This window comes from Phaeoacremonium minimum, assembly GCF_000392275.1.
Source record: "Phaeoacremonium minimum UCRPA7 unplaced genomic scaffold PA7_03_scaffold_269, whole genome shotgun sequence".
Taxonomy (NCBI): Eukaryota; Fungi; Ascomycota; class Sordariomycetes; order Togniniales; family Togniniaceae; genus Phaeoacremonium; species Phaeoacremonium minimum.
Window position 1 is genome coordinate 3,613 of NW_006921174.1, and position 9,356 is coordinate 12,968.

The 9,356-nt window shown below is 49.0% G+C and overlaps 2 protein-coding genes across 2 annotated transcripts; both read right to left on the reverse strand.

Moving 5' to 3' along the window:
- Nucleotides 1-1,501: 1,501 nt before the first annotated feature.
- Nucleotides 1,502-2,314, reverse strand: UCRPA7_3286 (putative albicans ph regulated cell wall protein phr2p protein; the record flags this gene model as incomplete). The annotated part of the gene is made up of 4 exons (XM_007915849.1): nucleotides 1,502-1,583; nucleotides 1,649-2,072; nucleotides 2,136-2,250; nucleotides 2,306-2,314. 4 exons carry the CDS (start codon nucleotides 2,312-2,314, stop codon nucleotides 1,502-1,504), a joined length of 630 nt encoding a protein of 209 aa, XP_007914040.1.
- Nucleotides 2,315-5,646: 3,332 nt separating this feature from the next.
- UCRPA7_3287 (putative multisynthetase complex auxiliary component p43 protein) lies at nucleotides 5,647-6,858 on the reverse strand (the record flags this gene model as incomplete). The annotated part of the gene is made up of 1 exon (XM_007915848.1): nucleotides 5,647-6,858. One exon carries the CDS (start codon nucleotides 6,856-6,858, stop codon nucleotides 5,647-5,649), a length of 1,212 nt encoding a protein of 403 aa, XP_007914039.1.
- Nucleotides 6,859-9,356: the final 2,498 nt, after the last annotated feature.

Here is a 9,356-nt window from a genome sequence, read left to right on the forward strand (position 1 = left end):
AGAAATGGTGAACCTCTTCTAATCTACGTTACTTATCACACGATACTTTGGCAATTGGCAATACTTGTTTCGAAACTAAATACTGCTGAGTAGTTTCATGCTCAAAGCCGCATGTACTCGTGAATTGCTTTTGCATGGTGCAGATCCAAACTTGACTGGGCCAAGCAATGTCAGTCCATTAGTATCCGCTATCGTTGGCCAATATGAACCAAATACCGAGCAGTAGAGTCCTGGTCGAATTTGGTGCAAAGTTAAGTCCAGACCTGTTTTTCTCAGCCGTCGCCCCACGTGTACGACAACAAGAAACAATGAGGAGATATCTGATCTGCCAGGGTCTTGATCCAAATACTACTTCGGTCAAGCGGGGAACACCACTGCACTATGCCATACGCTTCGCTGAAACAAATGCTGTGAAGGCATTTATTGAGGCCGAGGCGGATTCTACAGCTCGATCGACTGGTAAAAATTTTCCAAACAAAGCTCCCAAAGAGGTGGCCGAAGATGTCCATCATGAGAGATCTCGCCAGGAAGTTCTGGATCTGCTTCGCCACTACCTAGGGGAGTGATAGTACTGTGTACATGCTACATACTTACAGAGTAATGGTAGACTTTTTGACTTCTATTGCACTTGAATTTGACAGTTTCAGTCTAAGTTTCGGAGAAACAGCAACTCAACTAGTTATCCAAAGGGAATAACATCAGTTAAGAAAACCTGGCTTTTTACTTATGACTATTTGTACGACTGACAATATAGAACACGCAGCCAAATGACATGGCACGAGTAGTATTTGGCTCTAATATCATGCAACATCATTTTAATATCATAGCTTACGGATCACGGTAGTCTGAGTTCAGTATCACACGGGATTAGCACGCTTCAGGGAAAGTGTGAGATAGACTGGAAATCAATGCATTATATATAATCTATCTTTGCGAGGATGACTGCTGAGCTTCCATTGTCGCTGGTATGTTGCCTTCCATTTCATACAGCCCCAGACTTGGAATATTATCATGATATATCCCGCCCTGCAGCTCATGGTGGCCCTCGACAACGCCATATTGAGGCTGTTCGTGCACCTGTGACGCATCCATCTCTTGTCTTGGTAATACAGGTTTGACGGATTGTGCTGGCAACTCGGACTTGAAGCCCTCCTGAGAGCTGTTGCCCCTAGGTTCGGCCAGTCCTCCCTTTTCTTGGACCTGTCGCCTTGACCTGCGCCTCCGGAAGAAGAAGAACGCGCCCACGGCTACTATGACTACCGCTGCAGCACATCCAATCGCGATGCCTACAATTGTTCCGGTCGGAGTTCCATCACCCCCTGCATTTTGCTGCTGTCCGCCACCGGATGGACTTGCTAACGTCTCTGATGCCTCTGATGCAGTCGTGCTTCGTGTCGCTGTACTTGTTGTTATAGTCGTTCGCGCCGTAATGGTCTCTTCTTGCAACCCAGCAATCGTAGGAAGAGCGGCAGTTGGATCAACAAGCCATCCATCAGAAGAATCACTGGTAGGGCAAGCAGGTGCCGAGTTCGATGGCGTGTACGCCGTCATAGCTGTACCAGGCGGATTTACCGTCGAAAACACTGTGGATAAGGCATTGTAGTCATCCAGTGTTTGTGGAAACCCTGTATTCTGAGAGTTCGAATACTCAACAAGCCCATATCCATTCTCTTCCATCAGCCATTCGTACACTATAGCTCCGGAGAAGACAGCCTGGAATACGGGCCCTAACATAGTTGCTACTTCGGTGAACTCGCGGTCCCCTGTAGTTTTGCATCCTGTTTCAGAGAATACAACAGGAATATTGAGGTCCTGAAACTGCTCATACAGCTTATCGAAGCCGGATGTGTAGTAACTGGCATTGCCACACCACGAGTAAATGTTCATACCGTACATATCAATAGCATCGTCAGAGTCACCGCAAGCGAGGTAGTCTGCAGTAGGAACTCGGGTTTCTAGCAGGTCTGTGGCTGTGTAACTGACTGGGATCTGACGGTAGCCTCGAGCGTCTCGGAACCTCTTGATGTCTCGTGCAGCGGCTTTGATATATGGTGCGGTGATGGTTGTTTTATCTGTGATGCGAGATGAGTCAACGTGTCTCCTTGCTATGCTTTACCAGGTCAATGGTGGCTTACCGTCATTGATGACTTCATTTCCGATAGTGAAGGCCAGCAAGTTATCATATCCGGCAAAGGCATCTACCGTGCCGGTCCAATTCGTGTATAAGTCCATATTCCATTCTGGGTCGATCTACCAATTTCTATTAGATATTGTTCGGGAACCTCAGAAAGGAACTGTAACACACCCTACTCATCGCATGTAAAGGAGTTGGCAGATCGAGCCAAAGATAGATGCCTTGAGCTGCGAAAGTTTGCATGCAGGCATCGTGGTTTTTGGTGCCATCGACTGTGTATACTCGTATCGTATTGACCCCAAGAGTCTTCATCAAACCAGCATCGATTTGACATTGTCCATTGTCGAGCAGAGGGTCTAACCGACGGTTTCCACTTGTATACGCCACACCTGGAAGCTGTCAGCACCTAAATTCGGCGGCGCTTTGCGCTAAAATAGAGGTATAAATCTACCTTTGATGAAGAATTGGTTGCCATCACTATCGTAAAGTTTGGTACCCTTCACGGATATAGGAGATATTGCTGTAGCAGAATTAAAGAGGATGCAAGACAAAATGGTTACGAGAATGACTAATGCTGGATTCTTTGCCATTGTGACGAGCAGGCACGCATCGAGAGCCTTGGGGTCGAAGCAATCAAGAGGCTCAAGTATCCAGAAATGCCTTCGCCATGGCACTCCCTCCGTGGACTTGGATCTCTGCCGCCTCAAGCCAACCTGCAGCACCTCGATGCTCTCAGCTGACTATAATTTCACCACGCGAAAACACGGTCTGGTTTTGGGGCTCGTTGTTAGGGAGAAGTATGTTTCATAGCAAAGAAATTTGTCTATTTTGTCCAAGCTCGAAGGATTCGTGCCAAGACTCCATGCAACAGCGATCCCTCCTTAATTTCCATCATGCAATTCAGCTCCGCCTCCACCCAGCATTTTTCGATAGGCGCAATTAGAGATAACAGAATCCTAGCCATATCTTTCCCCTCTATGTCACGTAGCAAACAGCCCACTATACGCAGATGTAAATCAATATCACTGTACCTCAATGTGTTGACTCGGATATTTGCGAAGAGTTTAAAGCTGCGGAAAGCTTTAGCATAACCAACACAGGACAAATAGCATATTCTGAGCCGTGAATGCTTCAGGTTGTAGAAGACTCCGCATGTTTTTGAAGGTCCACTGATCTTGATTTGCCGCACACGTAGACATATAGATTTTTTAATTCATACCTGTGACCTAGTACGGTCTGTTCCATTCGTGTCTCGTCTTCTATCGATATGTCCTACACATTTAAGGATCCTGTGTAGCAAAGTTATCGTGTGAGAGTGTCAAGCTAAATGAAAGTCCATTCATGAAATCTAGTAAAAGCTATATCGCGAGATTTATTTCAGTATAGAAAGAGGAAAACCGAAACGTAAGATAGCTCAGATATGTGTGTGTACACAAGCATCTGAGTTGCCCGTACTTACCTCGTAATAACAGATTATTCTCTTGTATATTCACGATTAGAGATTCGTCTTCAGAGATGTAGAGGTAACTTTGCAAGCCATAGATATATCATTTAGTACTTGACACCTTGTATCTATCGAGAAATAAGACATGAAACCTGACGTTGTATTTGACATACGGAGAACCGACGATATTTCGCGGACAGATCAAGGGGACATACTTGAATCATAGGATAGTAGTCGTACAATGAGATCGAAGAAAGGACGAATGTATCACGGACATAAAGAACGATTAAGTCGAAGCTCCATTAGCATCAATTGATTCAGGCGACTCGGCGAAAGAGCCGAAGAGTCTCTCCATCTTACTTTTCCCACGCGGTACTGTGGAATTCTCGGCCGGCTAGCTGCCGATCGCTGACATCTGCCCAGGGAGGACACGGGAGCTTCTTTCCATCGCGATGCACCAATTGCAATGAAGGATTAATTTCCTCCGCCCCTCCATCCCAGCGGTCCCTGTCATTTCGACTCAGGGCTGCGCTGCAAGGGACTTTGTAGGAATCGAATTCCTGGGGACTTTTCGTAGCTCAGCTCGAATGTAACCCTTACCTACTTGCGGCTATATACTGAATTTTGATCTCGATTCAGCCGACGCAATATAGATTGAAGCAGGCACCACGACTGGGTTCCTGGAAGTATTCTGCAAGCCCACTAAACTGCTTTCGAAATTGCACTACTCCTTGGCCGTTGCTAGCTATTTTTATCATATCTTTAGTGTTACGCAAGACAAGACAAGGAGAATGACAGATTCGTATTTGCGGAGAATGCGGAGACGGCTACAGGGCGCGATAGTGAGTCGCCCAGAGGGATCGTCACTGCCCAAAAGAAACTCTAATCGATACTGACGATGATGCGCCTCTTGGGGTCTCTGATTCAATCCGATTGAGTTGCTCCGGGCGCATACCAGGGGCGAACACCCGCCCGTTAGAGTTGAGTTGCTGGAGATGGCTGGTCATGCCACCCGATTGAGGTGCAGCTGGCCGTGTAACAAACCTTTAGCATGTCTGACCCCAGGCATGGGCCAAGAGCGCCCGTTCCGCAAAGTGTCTTGGATGACAGACGAGACATGGCTGATCCAACGCTCGCCGGCTTACACGTTGCTGGCCGAGCAGTATTCTGCAGCCAGGGGGCGGCGTTGGGTTTTTGTTTAATATAAAAACCGTTAACGCCTCGACCCATATGAGCTCGGTGCATCTGGCAGCCACAGACAGAACAAGACAGCAACCAATCTATACCTCATCATTGTATCTCACAGACTATTATACTCTTATCACGATGCATTCATTAAACACCGTCCTCAGTGTTGTTGGGCTGTTTCTCTGGGCACTCCCTTCGTAAGTCCGGTCCCTTGTTTTCTCATTGAGCTTTACCTAACGGTAGATAGGAACGCTGCTCCGGCTGATTTGAACGCGTGCATCACTCCATCGCCAATTGGATGCTATACTGCCACGGAAACCCTATCACCCAGTATGTAATATGTGCTCCCATATCTTAGATATGCCGCTGACATCTTTCTCTTTCAGCTATATGTCCTTACATTCGTTGTGCACCGCCAACAGACCTTGTGTGCCCCTTGTACATTAGAGTTACTTCCATTGAAGTCCCTTGCAGGTACGTAATCCTCCGCTATAATGGTTTACTCTTGCTGATAGACTGGATAGTACCTCTATCTGCCCTACGACGACTACCGTGACGGTCACCCCGAAGTGTACTGGGTGCCAGACGGGCTGCATCATTCCCACAGAAACATTCACTGTCACTACTGGATGCCCTGCGACGGCCACTCCACTAGAAACTGTATTTACTCTATGATAGACAAACCAAACTCAGGGGCTAAATTCGAGTTGGAAAGTCATTCATTTAAGATATGTTTTCTCATTAAAGGAAATTTGGCCACGAGCTGGTATCATCACATCTCCTGGCGCTTTTGAATAGCTATGCTTCGTGCAATGAATTGATTAGTCTTTTCTTTCGTGCCTCTATGACCCTCATGCTTCTCATCAGTGCTTTGAAGATTCTACCGAACAGTGGCCCCCTTGAGTGACTTGACTGTGCAAATGCCTCCGCTTTCCGTGGTCAGCTTGCCTAGCCCCTCCTTGCCTAGCTCCTTCACTGCACCAGCCTCAAACCCAACCTCAAGACTGTCGGTAGTCGTGAATCCTGGCTGGATGGTTTCCCAGATCTTCTTCTTAGGGTTGAGCTGCTTCTCGGGCTCGCCCTTCCAGCCGTCGAAGAAGACACGCTCGCCAGCCTTCGCGTCCGCAGGCGGGTTGACAAGCTCGACGGGACCCTTGTGATCATCCGCCTCGCCCTCCTTTACCCGTGGCGACGCTGCCAGGACCATAGCAGAGGACTTGATGCCTCGCATCTTCACAGGCTTCAGATTGCAGACTACCACGACCTTGCGTCCTTGCATCTCCTCCAGAGGCACTAGGCCGTTCAGACCGGAGCATACTGTGCGAGTGACCTGTCCGTCAACTTCCTCGGTGTCGGGGGTTCCCTTGGGATCGCCCATCGCAATAGTTGAAACATACAAAGAATCGGCTTCGGGGTGCTTGATCGCCTTGAGAATGTGTCCGACTCGGAGGTCGATCAGGGCGGGGGACAGCGGCGCCGGAGCAGCTGGGGCAGCCGCCTGTTTCTGCTGCTTGGGGGCCTTCTCTTTCTTCTCCTTCTTCTTGCCCTCGCCTGCGACGGCGGCAACGGCCTGATCCTTGGCCTGCTTCACCGTCTCGACAGCAGCGCCCGCAGCCTCCTTCGTCCTGTCCACGAGCGTCTTCTGCTCGCCTCCGGCCGCGGTAGCAGCAGCGGCGGCCTTCTCCTTCTTCAATCGCTCCTTCTCGGCCTTGGCGTCGACGGGAGGCTTGACGTAGAGGATCTCCTCCGGGTCAACCTTGACCTTGTCCGCCTCAGCGACCTCGAGGCCAAACAGCGGGCTGTTCTGCACAAAGTCGAGGTGGCGCACAATGTTGGGATGGCCTGCCTGGCCGGTGCGCTCTTCAGGGGTCCAGCCCTTGACGGTGGGCGCGAGGACCTCGTAGATGGCGAGATCGGCCTTGCTGGGCTTGGTGCCGAGCAGGGTGGTCTTGGAGGACAGGTGGGTGTTGAGGGTCTCGATGATAGAGGATGTCTCGGGGCCGGGGGCCTTAAGGCGATTGGCGGTGGTCAGCCACTGCTCGATCTCGGCCTCCTCGGCGGGAGTATACTTTTGCGAGGCGATGGCGGCCATGATGGCGCTGTATCGGCGTGGATGGAGAGCGGCTGGTGATGCTGAGGTCAGGAATTGGCGAAGCGGCGAGACGCTGCGAAGCGCGGGGCGGGCTACTTTGAGGGAGAACAGCTTGGCGGCCTTGTGAGGATGTCTCTGAGAAAAGAGAGAACCACGGGAGAGTGTATCGTGGTGTGATCGTACGTAGTGTTTTCGGTGTTGAAGCTGAGGATATTGGATGGTGGGGGTTTAACATGGAACACAATTTTTCGTTCACCCCGCCATCCCGCCATCCCGCTAAGCCGTTCGAGTCACCTCACCTCACTTGGCTGCCTACTTAGCAAAGGAGCTACTTGAAGCCACTCTGATCGCCAACTCAACGCTTAAAGGATGGATTCAAAAAATAATTTAATTAGCTGAATATTTCTCAAATAGAATAAAACGATAGATGCTGCTCGTTAGTCTTCTTCCAACTAGCTACGTTATTACGCTCAAGAAACAATCACGTGACTCCGCTCTGTTTCGATCTTGCTTCAAGGTCTTCTTAGAGTAGGAAGAGCTGCCTAAGTAAAAATTCGATTTCCGAATTTACTAGGATTTACACTAGTATGAACCTGGTTCAAGTTCAGGCAGACTAAAGCCTCCGGCGAAGAAGTCTTCCATGCTCGGGAACAGTGTTTCTATGTCAAGCGCAGCTATATCATCAAGCTCATCTTCTCTCCAAGTTTCATCAGGGTTGCTTCTATGTGTTTCGATTGTTGGTGACACGTTGGAGGTGTGTTGTTGATGCAATGGGAACCCTGTTGCAGAGGAAGCGTGTCTACACGGTGACATGATCTCGTGGCGGTTGGTCGTGTTTTGCGCCTGTTCCCAACACCGTTTCTCAACTCTATGACGCGCTATCAGGGTTGCCGTCAAAACATTCGGTCTCAAGAAAGGGTGCGACCGAGCTTTGCTTTCCAAGGCCTTGAGCGAGTCGTAAATAATGTCAGGTGTGATGTCTTTATCTGGGGTGTACTGGGTGATGACCAGAGCTGAGTACGCGAGACAGAGCTTGAGATTGTCGGGCATCTCAACTATGAGAGCTGAAGAAATATCGATGGATGTTTGGATCATAAGCAGGGCATACTTGCAGGCGAGTGCTTCGTATGTGTTTGTGTAGTTGTTGTCATGGTCGTTCACTCTTGGACTATTTCGTGAGTTCCGATCGAGTTCTTGCGTCATGGGAAGCAATGAGCCTTGCGCTGTGAAACCTGGTGTGTAGGTAGGAGAGTCCAAGCCGGATGCACCAAGCGAGTTCTGGGGGATACCGTGTCCATTCTCATCTATACAGCGAACCGCGAGAATGAGATGGGCAGCATAATAATTGAATTCAAGTAGTGAGACATTTGGCTGAGCTGCAACATCAAACTCGTCAGTACAGATACAAAACAGTCGAGAGCAAAGCTGGCCATACTTAACAAGTGGCTCCATTTTTGTTTCCACGCCGAGAATTCCTCGTTTGACGGTTTCTCGTGTGAGCTGGGCCGGGTTGCTAACGCTCTATGTAAACTAGAATAGAGATGAAGGTTTGCGACGATCTGACCATCTTGCACGGTGGCTTGATCCATGTTAACTAGGATATAACACTGATTTAGGTACGGGGCAGTAATCGATGACGGGCGGCCGGTTGTCGCAGCCCATCTGCGGAGTGTTAAGTTAGAAGAAAGGAGGACATATTGGCCAAACTATCTTACTGAAGATGATTGAGACAGATTTGAGCCCAAAGCCTGATCTCGTGGTAATCAGTAGCAGTATATGTCCCCCGTTTGACGTTATCTACGATTCGAGAGAAGCTAATGCTTAACATGCCATGCTGACCAGACATACTACTGAGCAGCCAACTATCGATGTACTCAACACCATTCTGTAAGATTGTAAGAGATCATTGTGTAGTAAACGACAGAGGGAATACGTCAAAAGGGCTTACCATGCTCGGAGCAAAAGAAAAGCTGCATAAGATTGCTATAGCGTTCACATCTCCCAGAGGGAGAGGACTCGCAAGCACAACCTGACCCAAGACCGATCTAACGTGTTCGTAGGCTAACCTCAGCATTGTATCATGTTTATGCTTTTCTTCCCAGTGGCGCATAGATACCAGGCAGCATACACTAAATAGGAATGGCGATTCAACTCGAAGCTTTTGGAGAGACTGGGGGCTTTCTGTGTCATAGACAATGATAAGGCCCGGCCTAGAGGTCACGAACATGGAGAAAAGTTCCTGTGCTGTTTCTTCTGCAAGTCCAATATCTAATGTCACAAGATCGAGGTTCATATTCTGCAGAAGCCGTCGGTGGCCTCCTGCGAGTTGACGGATCATTTCTCGCATGACCACAGCTGGGGCAGTGTTGATACCCCGATCAGCCGGTTTAGCGATGTCTTCCACATCATCGTTGAGTAGAATAACTTGATCTTGAGTGATTTGATCTCCATGGCTCGGGGGAGATGATCTAGCATCGTCATCCTGTAGAAGTTGTGAC